Source organism: Penicillium antarcticum, assembly GCF_028974205.1.
Source record: "Penicillium antarcticum strain IBT 31339 chromosome Unknown utg000005l_segment0_segment0, whole genome shotgun sequence".
NCBI classification, from domain to species: Eukaryota; Fungi; Ascomycota; class Eurotiomycetes; order Eurotiales; family Aspergillaceae; genus Penicillium; species Penicillium antarcticum.
Genome location: NW_026695303.1, coordinates 3490448 through 3506768, shown reverse-complemented (window position 1 = coordinate 3506768; position 16321 = coordinate 3490448). Strand labels below are relative to the sequence as shown.

The 16321-nt window shown below is 49.3% G+C and overlaps 10 protein-coding genes across 10 annotated transcripts; 4 read left to right on the top strand and 6 right to left on the bottom strand.

Moving 5' to 3' along the window:
* Positions 1-241: 241 nt before the first annotated feature.
* Positions 242-693, top strand: N7508_005987 (putative NADH-ubiquinone oxidoreductase 12 kda subunit; the record flags this gene model as incomplete). The annotated part of the gene is made up of 2 exons (XM_058464053.1): positions 242-467; positions 608-693. 2 exons carry the CDS (start codon positions 242-244, stop codon positions 691-693), a joined length of 312 nt encoding a protein of 103 aa, XP_058320531.1.
* Positions 694-1146: 453 nt separating this feature from the next.
* Positions 1147-2787, bottom strand: N7508_005986 (pH-signaling protein PalC; the record flags this gene model as incomplete). The annotated part of the gene is made up of 2 exons (XM_058464052.1): positions 1147-1416; positions 1465-2787. 2 exons carry the CDS (start codon positions 2785-2787, stop codon positions 1147-1149), a joined length of 1593 nt encoding a protein of 530 aa, XP_058320530.1.
* An 801-nt stretch (positions 2788-3588) lies between these two features.
* N7508_005985 (uncharacterized protein) lies at positions 3589-3919 on the bottom strand (the record flags this gene model as incomplete). Its single annotated transcript, XM_058464051.1, has 2 exons — positions 3589-3705; positions 3761-3919. 2 exons carry the CDS (start codon positions 3917-3919, stop codon positions 3589-3591), a joined length of 276 nt encoding a protein of 91 aa, XP_058320529.1.
* Positions 3920-5184: 1265 nt separating this feature from the next.
* On the top strand, positions 5185-5871 carry N7508_005984 (GNAT family N-acetyltransferase; the record flags this gene model as incomplete). The annotated part of the gene is made up of 1 exon (XM_058464050.1): positions 5185-5871. One exon carries the CDS (start codon positions 5185-5187, stop codon positions 5869-5871), a length of 687 nt encoding a protein of 228 aa, XP_058320528.1.
* A 1757-nt stretch (positions 5872-7628) lies between these two features.
* On the bottom strand, positions 7629-9320 carry N7508_005983 (uncharacterized protein; the record flags this gene model as incomplete). Its single annotated transcript, XM_058464049.1, has 4 exons — positions 7629-7767; positions 7825-8501; positions 8551-9045; positions 9093-9320. 4 exons carry the CDS (start codon positions 9318-9320, stop codon positions 7629-7631), a joined length of 1539 nt encoding a protein of 512 aa, XP_058320527.1.
* A 1466-nt stretch (positions 9321-10786) lies between these two features.
* N7508_005982 (Bromodomain associated domain protein) lies at positions 10787-11434 on the bottom strand (the record flags this gene model as incomplete). Its single annotated transcript, XM_058464048.1, has 1 exon — positions 10787-11434. The coding sequence occupies one exon, from the start codon at positions 11432-11434 to the stop codon at positions 10787-10789; it is 648 nt and encodes a 215-aa protein (XP_058320526.1).
* Positions 11435-11693: 259 nt separating this feature from the next.
* N7508_005981 (transcription initiation factor TFIID subunit 7 family protein) lies at positions 11694-13121 on the top strand (the record flags this gene model as incomplete). The annotated part of the gene is made up of 1 exon (XM_058464047.1): positions 11694-13121. The coding sequence occupies one exon, from the start codon at positions 11694-11696 to the stop codon at positions 13119-13121; it is 1428 nt and encodes a 475-aa protein (XP_058320525.1).
* Positions 13122-13348: 227 nt separating this feature from the next.
* Positions 13349-13966, bottom strand: N7508_005980 (uncharacterized protein; the record flags this gene model as incomplete). Its single annotated transcript, XM_058464046.1, has 1 exon — positions 13349-13966. The coding sequence occupies one exon, from the start codon at positions 13964-13966 to the stop codon at positions 13349-13351; it is 618 nt and encodes a 205-aa protein (XP_058320524.1).
* Positions 13967-14618: 652 nt separating this feature from the next.
* On the top strand, positions 14619-15872 carry N7508_005979 (uncharacterized protein; the record flags this gene model as incomplete). Its single annotated transcript, XM_058464045.1, has 4 exons — positions 14619-14885; positions 14953-15363; positions 15417-15516; positions 15574-15872. 4 exons carry the CDS (start codon positions 14619-14621, stop codon positions 15870-15872), a joined length of 1077 nt encoding a protein of 358 aa, XP_058320523.1.
* Positions 15873-15963: 91 nt separating this feature from the next.
* N7508_005978 (uncharacterized protein) lies at positions 15964-16251 on the bottom strand (the record flags this gene model as incomplete). The annotated part of the gene is made up of 1 exon (XM_058464044.1): positions 15964-16251. One exon carries the CDS (start codon positions 16249-16251, stop codon positions 15964-15966), a length of 288 nt encoding a protein of 95 aa, XP_058320522.1.
* Between the last annotated feature and the right edge of the window lie 70 nt (positions 16252-16321).

Here is a 16321-nt window from a genome sequence, read left to right as displayed (position 1 = left end):
GACCCAGCTCATTTCACGTGACTAAATCCCCTCCCTGAATGACCAGAATGAACCCCACTGACCGCCCTCATACCACCCAATCACCGCACGGGTAATCCAACCTTCAAGATCAACGGCAGACACCCGCAAGCACCGATTTCCAGCCTCCAACCATCCTTGCTGCCATTGCCCTCCGCGCCTGCAAGCAAGCGACGCCTAACCACCAAAAACAGCCCTTCAACCACCCCTTTAACCACCCACAATGCCTACCGCCGAGTCCGCCGCCTTCCTCGCCAAAAAGCCCACTGTCCCCCCAACCTACGAGGGCGTCGACTTCGAGGACAACGTCGCCGTCCACAACGCCCGTGATGCCATCATCCGTGAGCAATGGGTGCGCAGCATGATGGCCCGTCTCGTCGGCGAGGAGTTGGGCAAGTGCTATGCGCGCGAGGGCGTGAACCACCTCGAGAAGTGCGGTGTCTTCAGAGGTTAGTTTCTCTTCTTTCTCGCCGAGTCTCTCTCGAGCAAAGATATATGGATGCATTGAAAGTCCTGGCTTGTTTGGAATGGACCCGGTCGGATATGGGTCTACTTGGAACAGCTTATACTAATCGTCTTCCCTCTGCAGAGAAGTACTTCGAGCTCATCAAGGAGCGCAAGGTTAAGGGTTACCTCGGCCAGGAGAAGAACCGTTTCGGCGGCGAGTCTGCATGAGCGTTCCTTACTTTCTTGCATTTTACGCTGCGCGATTATGTTCGTGATCCGGGAATTGTTTGTCGATATTGGCATATTCCGGCCAGGAATTCGACTAGGTGGAATGGTGCTAGCATGAAAATTAACTCCTGTGGGCTTGGTTTATCGCTTGGCTCCACTTCTGCTCGCATTTGGTCCCGGACCGTGGAGGGATACGAAGCAATGGAGGGAGAGAGCTTGGAGACGGCTCTCCTTGTTCTCTTGCCTGTTTGTACTGTACATATAGATATCAGTTTGTTTGATCAATCTTCCTTTTTGTCTCCATCATCTCAGTTTCAAGGGGTTTATAGCGGACTTGAACGAGGTATCTAGACTGGGTCTGCTAAATCATGCTACGAGTGTATTGTTATGCACCAATGTGGTTCTCCGAGGCTATATTTCAGTGGTATAACTACGTCCCAGCTATACCGGGTATCAATAGTAAACGCTAGAGGCTGTGGCACGGCGGTCTGGGAATCCTCCCGGAGGACCTCGGCCATCAGACGGCTGTGCTGCATCTTCATCGCTATCATCATCGCTTCCAAATTGCAGATCGTCTCTCTCATCTGGCGGAGCACGCATACGGATCAATTGGTCCTCTTCTAAAGAAGGAGGTTGGTATGGTGCCGGCGGAGAGTGAATATCTCGACCTGAAGGCAGGTTGGAGAGCAATGGCGTAGATGATGGAACGATTTGGGTGTTCATCTAATATAAGTTAGCATGCTTTCGAGAACCGGTTGATACCCGACTCACTGTGTCGTTCAATTTCACCCATTTTGTTTCTAGCATCGCAATCACTCGTCCCTCCTCGTCTCTACCTGCATCGTCACCCGACTTCAAAGCGCCCTTCTCGCTCCGACTCCCTCCAGCATCTTTGGCTACTCGACGCTCTTCGCGTCTCTCCGTCCACCCACGCTTTAAGCGGGATAACCCACCCTTGGAGGCCCCAGGGGCAGATGCATCCTCTTGCGAAGACGCAGTACCTCGAATTCCAAGCGACGCACGCGCGGCTCTCAGGTAGGCAATACCTTCGCCGACCTTGCCTGCTAACTCAGCTTCTACACCAAAGAAGCGACAAGCCCGTGCACGAGCGACGCGACCTAGTACTGAAGTGTAGCGAACGACATCCTCATCAACACGCCCCGTGCGCCCTGATGTAGATCCAACAGCCCCAAGCCCAGCAGCAGCCTGCTCAGAATATTCGGCAGCACGAACACAAAGTCGAGCAAAAAGCAAAGCGCGCACCTTTGGAATCTCAGGCGCGTGAACCATCCACTCATTATCATTTGGATTGCGCGACTGGATACACACAGTGATATAAGCATCATCTTTAAGAACAGCTAGCAAAGTAGCCTCAGCCAGCGCAAGCGACGACAGCGCCGCCTGTGTCCCGGCATCCACGTCTGGCACTGCGGTAATGGAGGCCGGAGAAGACACGAGGAAGTTATGTACCGCGCTAGCCTGCAGCAGATAACGCGTCGCTGTTTGCACAGCAGCAAGGCGGTCTTCTGCTGTCGGGGTCGAAGACGCATAAAACGCGGTCACAACACCCGCCCGCGCCATCCTGCTCAGCACGTACCCCAGTGTCGAAAGCGTAAATCCTATTTCGAACTGGATGCCTCGGCCGGCGACCCTGCCATTACGCATGCGCAGTCCTTTTCCATTTGAGTTACTGCTGCCTGTGCCGATATTCAATGCGCTCGAGGATGATAATGTAGGTCTCCATGCGGACTCGATCTCGGCGTGGGGTGTAATGTCGATCTCCTCCCCCGCGCCAGGCCCGTAGGTCCCATCTTGGGCAGAAAATGGTTGTCTATCTGGTCGGACTATTTTCCCGTTTAGACCGTTGGAAATGGCGAATAGGTATGGGATATAGTCATTCAGTGCGGAGAGGACTGTTGGGAGGTGGGTATCCTGACGCGGGCCGCGGGGGAGGCGCTTATGGGCTTTCAGCGCGAGACGAAGGGCATGGCGGGATGTTGATGCCGATTGGGGGAGAGAAGGGTGAGTTGAGGAAGAAATGAAAGACTGGAATGAGAGAGGCGAGGTTGTTGGGAGGGTGAATGCAAAGACCATCGTGGGAGTTGGGGAGGTGAGAGTCGGACGGGCTGATGTCAGACCTCTCAGAGCTCTTCTACTCAACTTGATATCTTGGCATTTCCTTGCAAACTGCAGGCTATTGAAACTATAGCTATTTGAAACCAGTATGTAAAAGACATATGAAAGACCAAGTACACATTCCCTCAAGGAGCTACACCTCTACCTCTACCTACTCCTGCCTCTAGTCCTGCTCCTGGCGGCCGTGGCGGGTGACCGTCTGGATAAATCGAGTTCATAGTCGGAAAGTTGGTCAGAGGGCTGTAATTTGCTGGGTAAAAATGTACCAGCGCCCTTATCTGCATCTGCGTTGCGCTCGGCACCTCCCAGACCAACGGACGGTCTGTGTGTAGTCATAGACGATCAGTATTATTGGGAGCCATGTAGATATACAATCTTCCGTCGCAACCACGGGCTACTGAGTCTCGCAGCACCCAATGGGCCACTACTTCTGGATACGGTGCATCGTATAGGCGCCCAATTATTCAATAACATGTTGCCTATTACTGGGTCCCGAACACTGACCTCAATCACTCTTGCTAGGGAGGTTTGCAGAGTATTATTCGCCATAGTGATGCTAATGGCCCCAGGGACAGGTGAATATGAAATGTGGATCACGCTTCCCCCGTGCATGCCTCTGAGGACTCTTAGATCGTCAGAATATATTCCCATCATAGAGGACCCGGTATCATTTAGAAAACTGGCATTAAGCACCTTTTGAATATGCCGAGTACCTTCCCGAGGAAATTGGACAGCAAGATCCATCTATACAAAGCATAACTATTGGCTCTTTATCACTTTATCAAGGGGGATTACTCTCACATCAAGGCCCAACGCGGCTGCAGGTGGCCCGACAGCGAAATGCGACCTCATCTGAGCTTCGGGTATATAATTAAACTGTAGAACATGCCATGTCAGCATACTTTCAGCCAGTGTAAAAAGATTTACATACTCCTTCCACCCAGAATCCAGTATGGCCCTCGTGCTTGGTGTTGCCGTGCATGAACTTATCCATATCGAATGACCTTGGTTCGCAAATCTGTGTGCCCTTGGACCAATATGTAACAAGACTGGGGTTGCAGTCGAGGGTTTCGCCTTTGTATGCCTTCATAACGGCTTTCGCATTGTCCAACTGTTGATATTCATCCTACTCCAGAGCTTGGGGAAAGTGATGGGGAACGATCAATTGCAATCGGTTTGGAGGTCGATATGCATGCAGAGGGAGACCCAAGATCCAGGTATAACCATAATCGAACACGGATATCGCAAAGAATCTATGGTATGTTACAGCGCGAGTCAAAGACCTTACTAGGACAGAGTTCACCTTCGAGATTTGGGACCCAAGCTCCAAAAATTCTTAGAAGAATCATGATATCAGAGCTAAAGTAAATAAAGGATAAAACCAGAGGTTGAAAACATGACGGATAAACAGGACGTCAGAGAAGTAAATGCAAATTTCCGGTATCTCTCTTTTAAGTCATATGGAGTACTTGGTTTCATTCTCGATAAAGAACCATCCACGTCCAAGTCTCAACTACAAGGTGAACATCTAAACTAGCGATAGTCTATTACTTCAGTATCTCTCATGTCTGCTTTCAAAATTCTTGAGAGCATCACGTTTCTTTCCGGCCATCGAGGCATTTTCATTTCTCAAGAGCAGTTCTTGGCATTGATTTTCTTTGTTATATACTCGTTTTTTCGCTCTCGTCCTTTCCGTATTCTCTTTATTTTTGCCTGGCTATTTGTTTTTCGCTCAGTTTGCCAATGAATATTCAGGAGGGACTTGAGTGAACTTTCCCGATATTGAGCAAATAATGAGGGGTTGTTTTTCTCAAAAGTCAATTTGAACTTGCTACTTGGCAGCTAGAGCAAAGTTCACAGATGTAAGAAACATCAAGTTGTGTGCCAGCTCATAGGAGAATTCGAACCCATTTTATCTGAGATATACCCTCTCTGAAATGAAAGCCACGCTGATAAGTACGAGACAGTACTTGACCCTCTCATGACTACCAGTGTATTGGCTATGAACGTTTGCTATTAATTCTTCTGGGCAAATGGCTTATTCCATTGGAGTTCAGTGGTCAGCTTTGTCTCAAGTCTCACGTTTGGTTGAGAGCAAGGAAATTCTTTTCTCTTTAGTGCTTTCTTCCGCCAAGCTAGTTGCTTTATTCAGGAATCTCGTAGTAAGCACCATTTGGCGCTTACTACGTTGCCTGGACAGAAGTTTTCCGTTAAATTTGAATATCAAAGTGGATCGGCCAGTCAAGGTCGGCCAATTTTCGGTTAGCCGTAGCTTGCCATTTCTGAGTCACGTATTCATTGCATATAAATAATCAACATAGTAATTGCGTGTACTCCTTATTTTCAGGTCCCATCATGGCTTCCACCTATACCTACTCTTTTTTTCCTATCTCCAAATCGGTTGGAATCCATGCCTCCGCTCAAAAATATCGAGAATTGCGCTTAAAAGCATTGAAAACCTCACCTGGGTCTTTCTCATCTACCTACGAGATTGAAGCCGCTTTCAGTGATGCAGATTGGGTCGATCGCCTCACTGTCCTCGATCGAGAAGTTTTCATTTGTGCCGCTACGCCATCCGGCCGTGATCCCTCATGCTCAGATGACACACAATGGATCGGCCAAGTCACTCTGCGAGGGCCATCATCTAGGGCTGACTTCGAATTGCCCGCGGAAGCTGGCCAGCCGCCTCAGAGATCTGATGAAGAGGAAGAAAGATGGCAAATGCTGAGCTTGTTTACTCTTCCGGAATATCGCGGCCGTGGACTTGGAAGCAAACTTTGCCAGGCGGCCATTGATTATCTTCGATCATATCGTTCATCTCCTCGGGATGTTCAAGTACGGCTCATTGTTAAGGCGGGAAATGATGTTACCGTGGAATTGTACCGGCGACTTGGGTTTGTCCACGCCGGGAGGGCGACTCTTGTTGAGGCCCTTATCGCAAATGGGGATGAGCATCTTATCCCGAAAGATCAGGCTCGGAACTCGGCAATGTACATACAAAGGCAAGGGTTGATTATGATATCGCGGATGTCACGTTCATAATCTCGAGAATCATTATATTATATGATACCTCTTCATTTGCCCAAACCGGCATTGATACGCATCATATTTAATCTTTATTTATACACATATTTACATATAGAATATGAGGACCCGTGGGATTGAGGCCGAAAATGACCGCTTTTAAGTCCAGAAACGGCTGCGTTTCCACTCGTTCCTACCGTCCGCGAGATTGTTCTAACGCTGCAAGATGAATCACGCTGGACAAACCTCCCGTACTAGGCGATAGATAATCAGAACCTTCTCTTCGATGCAATACAAACCCTTGGAAAGAATTTCCTCAAATACCACCTAGGTCATGATTTTGGCGGCGGCTAGAAGAAGCTTTTAATAGCTCTATGGGTTGAAGACAAACGAGTTTATTGGGACTATTGGTGAGCTTTTAACATGTTCCGTAGCTATGAATATATAGCTGAATCATACCGCTGAAATACGGTATTACGGGACCTCTCTCCATTTTTTAATTAGGAAAGGCTTATATCTGTCATCGCTATCAACTTTCGATCGTACTTCAGTATTTACGGAGGGGCCAGTATGACGACTTAAGCAGCATACGGCATCTGTTTTCTGATACATACGGAAGCTAAAGCGAAGCAAAATAAATACAGCGCAATATCAGGATCGGGAAGGGTGGGACCGGCTTTGGCCCCCGATTTCTAGGTTCTAAAAGGCAACCCTAGATCCCCGCTGAACGCCACTAAAAGAAGAGGCTCCTGATTTTTTAGAAAATTTGTTGAAATTCAGCAAGCTAGCGGATTCAGATAGTTGACGTAGTAGGCGGCATATACAGTCGCATTCAGAGGGTGCTTCCAGGTTTTACTCACGGGTTGAGGCGCGTTGAAGCGAAGATGTCCAATCGGGGGCTGTGCAAAAGGAATTCCTAGGAAAACATCTTGTTTATAGGAGTCGATGTATTTCCTAATCAGCGTTCCTTTCTGGATATGGCTCGTTGGTGCAGCAAGTTGATGTTGGGTTCCAGCCAGGCACTCGGCAACAAACAAGGGCACAGCCGCGGCTGTAAGTGGGAGTTACATGCTCGAATGAAGTGAATCTGCTAGAAGGACTGTGCCAAAAAGTTTCGAGAGCAGGACTCCCATGTTTATTGATACAGGACTGGCCGGGATTGAACGGCTGTCCTCTAGATGTAGGATTGGTAAGATGTATATCCACGATTTCTAATATACCAAGGTCTTAGCTTTGGAATGAATCCGCATATAGCGACAGTGATAGGGAAAAATTGCCGGAAATTAGCAGAAAAACTGTAGGGAATAGATCCAGCGTGTGAGTATCAAATGGGGGATAGGAGAGAATGCAAACTAGGTCCAACTATGGAGAGATAAAACCCAAGCGAACAAGGAAACAAACAAGATTGGAGGATCAGACAAACATGCCCAGGTGTAATTAGCAATCCTCATGTAATGCTTCGTAAGGTCTTTGTCATCCATTCGTTGAGTACGTACTCGTTCAGGTGAGTCGATCAGTTTGCATCCGGGGGGCAATTTAGTTAAGTCGGGCATCAAAAGGTCTATTTACTGACTGAAGAATGACTACTATTGCTAATAGGGGTCTACAGGCCACAATTACTTAGGAAATATATTAACAATAGAAGACCTATATGTACGTTGAATTCATCAGACATTGTCGGATAGAAAAACCAATTTGTTCAAAATCCAGCAGCCTAATGGAGTATTCTATAGCCTACTCCCGCTATTCCTTTTGGCGAAAGGAGTGAAAGGCGTTCAATCCACGCGCTTGGTGTACCAGTTCTTGCCCTGCCAGTGCATGAGCACCATTGGGATGAAGCTAGCACCCATGATCAAAGCAGCAACAACACCAGAGCTATTAGCAATGCCGACACTCTCGAACATGGATGTAAACCTCGAAAGAGGATTAGCATTTGATTCAAATTCAAATACAGTAAAAGCAGAAACATACCAGAAAGGCCCAATAAATCCCCATGTCGAGCGAACGAAGTTGATAAAGACACCGACACTTCCCGCATCCTGGGGATAAGTGTCGACTGCATAGGTAGTGAGGACGGTAGTAACAACCTGGTTACCAAAGGCAGCAACACCAGTTCCAATGACCGGCCTCACATCCCATTTGCCAGTCGTGGCTTGCTCAGTGCAAACCAAGAACACAACCATACCAGCAATGCTCAGCAAGAAGCCAATGTAGCTCAGCCACAATCTAAACTCAGGTGCAGGCTTGCGTCCAATCTTTCGGGCCCGGGTATTCATCCACATGTCAGACATGAATCCACCTAGCTGTTCACCGAGCAGAGAACCAACGATCAGACCAAGGAATTGTAGACCGAGTTGTTGGGCGTTGAGCTCAAATTTGCTTTGAAGAAGCTGGGGGACTTCGACTGAGTTAAGAACTGAGGCGAAAAGGAAGACCATGGAGTAGGCGATTGCTGCTAGGAGAACAGGGATATTGGTGAACAATGTGAGCGGATGCCAAAATTCTCTCAACTTCATAGGAGTCGGGTCAATTCGGCGGAGCAATATGTATTCGGTCTTGAATGCAGAGGACTTGGAGTGAATGTCGGCTCCGATGTAACGGGTTTCGGGTCCAAAGAAGATGTAGAGAATGAACTCGACAGCGTTGGTCTATATATGGTAAGCGAGGAAGACACAATATCAACCTAGCATCACTTACAATTGCCAAGATCCAGTAGATCCAGCGGTATCCAACACGCTGAGTCACAAAACCAAAGATGAAAGGACCGACTGGTACACCCAAAGTGACCATCAGAGTCCAGACACCCATATACCGTGCTCTCTCATGTTTAAAGAAGGTCTCAGTCACAACACCGCTACCGATGGCCATAGCGGGCGAGATGAAAAATGAAACAAGAGCTCTGCATGCCGCCATGGAGGCATAGTCCGTGCTCTTCGCACAGCCGACATTACAAACACAGCTCAGTATCAACGACAACAGAAAGATAGGACGTCGGCCGAATCGGTGGGAGAGAGGCTTCCAAAACAACGGAGCACCTCCAAGGATTGCAATTTGCAAGGATGTCAGATAACTGACACGCTGGATTGAGACACCCAGATCCTCCGCAATGTCCTCGTAAGCACAGATAATCGCAGCAGCGGTAAATGTACCCATGCAAGCGTGGAACGCAACTAGACTTAAGTTGGCAGTTTTCTGTCCTAGTGTCAGCGAAAGCCTCAGAAACATTCTTGTCTGCTTACCTTCCATGATGGCCAGTTGTAAGGATCTGCCGGATCCATACTAGGGATCGGATCCAAGTCCAACGTGCCATGTCGCTCAATCAGGTATGATTTGTGCGTCTCAGAGAGTAGTGCAGTAGGGTCTGCGAAATTCCCACCAATATCCTTCTCCTCAATGTAATCAGAGTCGTACTTGGGCTGGCCAGCGCCAGTGGCATGATCGAGTGAAGCCATAGTGGAAGAAATCATACGAGAATATAACCACGTTAGAACTCCAGATCAGCGGAAAGGGTCAGACAAAAGGGGCCTCGTCAACCCCGCGCAGTATGGGGATTCGTAATCGGCATTTCCGGGGTATGGGGCAGTTGTTGAGTCAATGGGTGGGACTGGGGTCAGACTGGTCAGATTAAAAGCCAAAGTTGGCGATAGGAGACAGCAGTGGAGCTTCATTCTCCATTCGCCGTGTCTGGAGTCAAGGTGGCGGCGTTCGTGGGAGTTCTACACGGACTGAATTGCCGGGAAATACAGGAATCAGTGGTATTCGGGGCCCTCCGGTGACGGGGATTGAAGCCGTCTAATATAGCGTGTCGGCTAGTCTGATACCAGGGCTGAACCGAACAAAACATTCTGGCCGAGGCTTTTTCGGACTGCTGCGGCCAACTACCGATGTCCTGTTCCGATCATTGCTTTGGCATTTCTCGGCGAGAATTTGGACATACTTTCCAGGCCAAGTCGGCCAAGTCGGGTGGCGCTGGGAGGCGGTAGCTTCACCTGATGTCTCAGACAGGAACTCTACAACTTTAGGAAGAGAGTCTTGAGTTGAGTTCAAATCAAAGGGCAAACCCCGGAGTGTCAGGCAAATTGCGGGGGGCTCCGGGGATTGTGCCTGATCCACCACGTGCCTCCACTCAGTAATCTAACAGTTTGAGGTCTGCCTTGCGTTTCCCCAGATCCAGTCTTCGCATTTTAGTATGATAACTCATAAGCAACTCACTATATGAATTTTATAGTGAACGCCTTGAGTGAAGAGGTTGCAAGCTAGGGTATCACCATGTCACGTACTTGATGTATAAGCAGGAATTCTCTACAACATATTAAGAACCAAAACTGGCATCCAAAAGTGAAATGAAAGATTGATTGCTATTACTGCACTATTGAAGAGCATTGAACACAGGTCAGGCTGTCAAAACTCCAAGATGCTCAATCCAGCATTGCATTGCCTCTCACGGATCAGCAAACAATCTTGCCCCAATCATCCAAGCGCACAACCACGACAAACGACAAATGGTGATTGTCAATTGTTTATGTCCATTTCTCCTTGTTCAGTTGGCCATATCTTGTTCATCTTCATTCACTATACTTCTGGTTATCTCCAAGCGATGGTTGACAATGTGCCGTGCTTCCATAATCCCCCGACCTGCAAGATAATGTTGCTGGTGATGCATGGAGTTAGGCTACAATGAGGCCTGCTCATGCAAGGATCCGAGGGCAAGTGGTATCATTTCCTCGGGTGTCGGGTAGTCAAGCCTGACGAGAGCGGAAACCTTTGAAAGCGAGATCCAGTGCCACTGGGTGACCCTCTTTACTTCGGTGGGCAGCTGATATTGAGCTATCATCTAGCAGGATGATCCGAGGTGAGGGCTGATTGTTCATCACAGGTGAGGTGTGAGTCAGGTCTTTGGTTGTAATCAAACAGGCGTTGAAATGCGATCACTTCAGGCACCCACACCTTCCTCGTCGGAAAGATGGCTCGGAGCACTGCTCACACCAGACGTATCGCTATCCATGGGATCAGAGGTTCGTGTCCGGATCTGGGCGCCCCATTCTTGGATGCTTGGGACACCACCCTCGATGACAATCGGATGTTCTTCGGCACTTTTTCCCAGGACGGTTCCAGCATAGCGAGACTCTTCGCCAGTCTTGCTGTGCTTCTTTTTTAAAGCTGTGAGGTAATCTTCCTTTTCCATCGCGTCTCGATCAACCATATCACCCTCACTCGGGACGAAGCCGGCTACTCGTCGAATTTCGCGGTGGACTGGGCCAGTGATCCAGCCAAGGAAAGCGTCAAGGCCACGCATATCCTCTTCGCCTTGCCATTCCTCCTCCCATTCGCGCAGCTGTGGCCGGATGGCACCTGCGTCCTGTAGAGCTTGGTAGATGTCTTCAAGGACGGGAACTGGATCTTGTGGGTGGGCGTTTGCCGCGTGGTCGGCAGCAGAAGATGCAAGAATCATGATGTATCGACCAGTCAGGTCCTGCAAAGACTCAAGAACGGATGGGCGCGTGGAGTGGAAGCCTTGCGCGCGTAGGATTTGGATGATGGGAGGTCGGAGGAGAGCATTGTGAAGGTTTGGGCCCGACATTGTGGCAGGCAATTAATGGATAAATGACCAGATCAGATGGTATGGTTATTGAATATGCGAGGGGAAGAATAGGAGATTGGGACTATTGAGGTGAAAAGAATAGAGTGTAAAGTGAGAGAAAAGAGACGAAAAGACGAAGTTCGCGGCCAGGGCGGAGAATTCCAGCTCCCGCGTCGTCTTCCTCCTACACCTCCCCATTCGTCTACCCATTCTTCTCTCGCAAACTCCTTTCGGGGGAGATCTCTTGCTTACTGGCATCATGTCAGATGCCCCGCGACCTACGTTGAAGCTGAAGCTTGGGAAGAGGCCGATCCCCCCAGCTGAACCAGAGTCCGCACCTGCCCCGGCATCTGCGCCAGAACCAACACCAACGCCTGCAGCCTCTGAAACCTCCCAACCCCAGCGCAAGCTCACTCTTAAGATCGCAAGCAAGCCACAACGCGAAGAAAGTGAGGAAAAACCGAAGAAAAAGAAGTCGACGAAAAAACGACCCGCCGAAAATGTCGCCCAGCCTGAACCCGTCGCGACTGTCCAGCAAGGCCCGAAACGCCTTAAGTTGAACCCCAGCAAGAAGCCAGCACTACAATCCATCCGTATCAAGAATAAGGGAGTCGTTCCTAATCGACCGGTCGGTGTTGGCTATGACTCGGAGGCTTCAGACACTGAAGCGGACCCTGTCATCGAAGAACAATTTATCTTACGAATGCAGCCAGGAGAAGACTGTGAAGCCCTACGGAAGGCAATCAACGACCGCACCGTTGAAGGAAATGGCTTCGGATTCAAACCTCTGAACCGTGAAGGCCGCCGCGCCATCTTCACTATCAAAGGCAGACAATATGCCGCGGCACTGGTGGACCTACCCTGTATCATTGAAGGAATGAAGAGTTGGGATCGACGTGGCTGGTATAAATCAGCGGATATTTGTCAGATGCTCTTGGTTTTGGGACGAGTCAACAATGAACAAGAAGCACTCGAATACCCACTTCCTCCGGATGTTCAACTCCCCGATGACAAAACACTACAATACGCACACGGCCTCGCACCTCCGCTTCGTTGGGTTCGCAAGCGACGTTTCCGCGATCGTCTCAGCACCCGCACCATTGAGCAAGTTGAGAAGGCTGTGGAAGAATTGCTAGCTCAAGATGAACAATCGATCTTTCCCCCGAAGTTTGAGCTTGTGGACAGCGCCTCACTCAACCGTGCGGAGGGACTGGTACAAGCCGACGACTACGGGGACGAATACGATGACGAGCAAGATGCATACGGCGAAGCCGATGAAGAAATCATGGATGACTTCGAAGATACTCTCGCAGCTGAGATGGAGGCTGCATTGGCTGGTGACGACGATGCACCCGGCGAACAGGAGGAAGCGCCCACTCCCTCCATGCCTCAATATCCCTCCGCTGGAGGCCAGACAGACCGCGGTGACTCTTCAGGCGGGGATAGCGACTCCGATGGCAATGACGACGAACTGGATGACGACCAGCTGGAAGAGCAGCAGCAGCTCCAGCAGCAGCGCGAGGAAGTTGCTGAGCTGGAGGCACTCATCCGCACTGAAACAGCACAGTGGGAGAAAGTCCAGAACCATATTCTTCGCAACAAGAAGGGTCGACGTATTCAAGAGTTGAAGAAGGATCTTGAACTTAAGAAGGTCTCTATGGGCATCACGGATGATCACGATGACTGATGTCTGATTTCTTTCAACACTACTCTTTAATACCTCCCATTTTTGGCGCCTTCGGTTACCTTATCATACCCATTTCTCGAGATCAAAGTGTATACAATGCCGGTCCCATATTCACATTAGCTGCGATTAGCTAGTCTGCAACTTTTAATGAAAGTCGTGTCCAAGCAAAATGTCCCTGCAACGCCTCTTGCCATACACAATCGCCATCATGGCCGAAGAACAAGAATCTAGTGGCCTACAACTGGGTCGCCAGTCGCTTCCTTGACAGCTCCTTCAACATCAATGTGCTCATCGCGTGCCAGCTTCTGTTGTCTAACAGCCTCCCTCTCCGCAGTCTCCCCATCCGGCTCAGCGGGACTATGGCCAACCCTCTCTCCGAGTACTCTTTCGTGTTCAAACATCTTCTGGTCCATGTTGGCTGTCAAGCTCCCCTGTTCCCCAAATCCAGGGTGGCCAGGACCTCCCGCGCTCCCAACAGGACCAGCATGAGCACCAGCCTGAGCCCGCTGAATGCCCATGCCTTTCCTGTGGACTGAATCTGCAATATATCCCTCAGATGGTTGCTCTTCAACACCGTATTCCAAATCAACGTCTGGTGCACTCTGCAATTCTCGCTCATGCTGTCTGTGTTGTTCACCGAGACGGGCTCGAGCCTCATCGCTAGATGGGTTTGACTTGGCGGTACGGGTTATGGCTGCGATTGAGTCGCCATGATGGCGCGTTGTCTCGGCTGGCGCTCGTTGTTCCTGTGGATTATGCGAGACTGGGTTGGAGGCTTGTTCATATGCTGCCTGCTTTGGTGGTTGTGCGGGTTGGCCAGCTTGGGTTTTGGAGCGAGTCTGCATTGTAAAAGTGATATTTATTTAACTGGAATGTTATGAAGTTATGTATCTTTGGCAATTGATGAGTATGTTGGGTGTTGTCAGAAGCAGGTTAAGCTGAAGAAAGTGACAGGCAGGATATCCACTGCGTGACGTCATAGTCCTACCACCGGACTCATGCATGTGAACCAGGGTTCGGATGAGCTTAATGATATCTTGGGGACTATAAAATTGTGATCCTCTGGGTTTATATTATACTATATACTATATTTACACTACCCTCCACTACAGCATCCCTATAGGCCTTACCACTCTCCCTACTCTGACCGAGAGATAACGCTGAGCCGCTGCACAGATCGTCGGGACGTACCAAACCCCCGGTACTGGCATAGAAATGCTGCATTGTACATCAGCGAATAGCTCAAAATGTGGCGCAATATCGGTGAAAAGGCAACCAGGAAGAAGACTAAACCGATCATCAGATCACATTGCCTCCCATCTTCACGCTCCTACTGACCAACAGGATCCAACCTCTCGGCCCATTTCACAAAAATGCCCGCTTACTTAGGGGAACTCTATCCGACTCCACACAGGCCGCTCCCCGCTCGCTTGCTCGCGATGCTCTTCTCCTGACTTTTGCTCACACAATTACGAACTCTTCCAATCCGTGTCTGTAATGGCGAACTCTCTTTATCGTCTTCCTGCGGGCTCGCGCGTTCTTGTTACTGGAGCCAATGGCTTTGTTGGAAGTAACATTATCCAATGCTTGCTTGAATTAGGTTTCAAGGTTCGTGGGGTTGTTCGCTCGCCAAAACCATGGCTTGATGAGATGTTCCGGGAGAAGTTTGGGGAGGACTCGTTTGAGTCGGTGATTGTTGCTAACTTCAAGGATGTGGACGTACTCGCGGGGGCTATGGGGGGTGTTTCTGGGCTTGCTCATGTGGTATGCTATGCTCGATGGTGTGGCTCTTGGGAGGCAATTGACTGATCAGCTTCGTTTGAATTTTCAGGCTTCAGATGTTTCATTCAACTCGGATCCGGAAAAGGTTATAACACCGGTGGTGAAGGCAACCCACAATGTGTTGGAAGCTGCGGCTCGATATTCTGAGATCCAGAGAGTGGTTTTGACTTCCTCTTCGGTGGCGGTTCTATTCCCCGAGGCTGACAAGGAAGGCGTGAGCGTTGATGAGGGTGAGTTCTTAGAGCAGTTAGACCTCATGGGATCGACATGGCTTATGAGAAGTTCAGATACATGGAACGAAGAAGCTGTCAGAGCGGCCTGGGATCCGAACAGCTCACCACAGCTCAAGGGCCTCTTCTGCTACGCCGCTTCCAAGACAGAGGGTGAAAAGGCAGCGTGGAAATGGGTGGAGGATAACAAACCTGGCTTTGAATTCAATACCGTGCTTCCAGAATTTTCGGTGCGTCCTGTGTTTACTTGTTATGGATAGCAGGATATGCTAACTGGTTAAAGCTTGGAAGAATCTTACACCCCGAGATTCACGGCTCAACGATGGGCTGGGTTCGCGGTCTTCTCAAAGGTGATACAAGAGTGTTCCAGACATATGTTCCGCGTAAGTACATTTTCTCGAGATTGATTTTGCATGTCAAGCTAAACGATACCTCATCAGAATACTTCGTAGATGTTGTCGACATTGCGCGTCTTCACACAGCAGCTCTTCTCGATCCAAACACAGTTTCCCAGCGGATCTTCGGATTTGCCACGCCTCTCAATCTAACTGAGATGGTTGCTATTGTTAGAAAACTTCGGCCCGATAACACTCAAATTCCTGACCCGCCTGCTGATGGCCATGATCTCACTAATGTTATACCTGCTCGCAAAGCTGAAAAGCTGCTTCGGGATTTCTATGGGCAGCCGGGCTGGACTACTGTGGAAAACAGCATTGCCGTAGGACTTGAGGGTTACTAGGCTCGATCTGTCTGTTTTCCTAAATGTCGATAAACACGCCAAAGTATAATGTACAATTTTTCAATTAGTTCCACTTAAGACAAAATAGCCCCTAAACAACCTGAAGCTCCTTCAAGCTCATCGTTTCCTCTTCGGCCTTTTGAAGATACCCCTTCTTCAAATAATGTCCATACAAGGGTGTATAGTCAAAGATCAAATCACAAACCTTAGCAAGAGGCCAAGGCAAAGAGTGAAACATTCTTCCCAAGAAGCGAGCAAATTCCATGTTGTGATTGACGTAGTCAACACGCTGCTTTTCGTACAGCTCAAATCTGGCACTAACCGCACGCAAATCTCGCAGGTCAACGCCCATCCAGCGACTTGGCAAGATAATAACCATCTTCAATGGCCATTCCCATGCCATACGCCGCGTAGGGTGTTACCGGGTGCACAGAATCGCCGACACATGC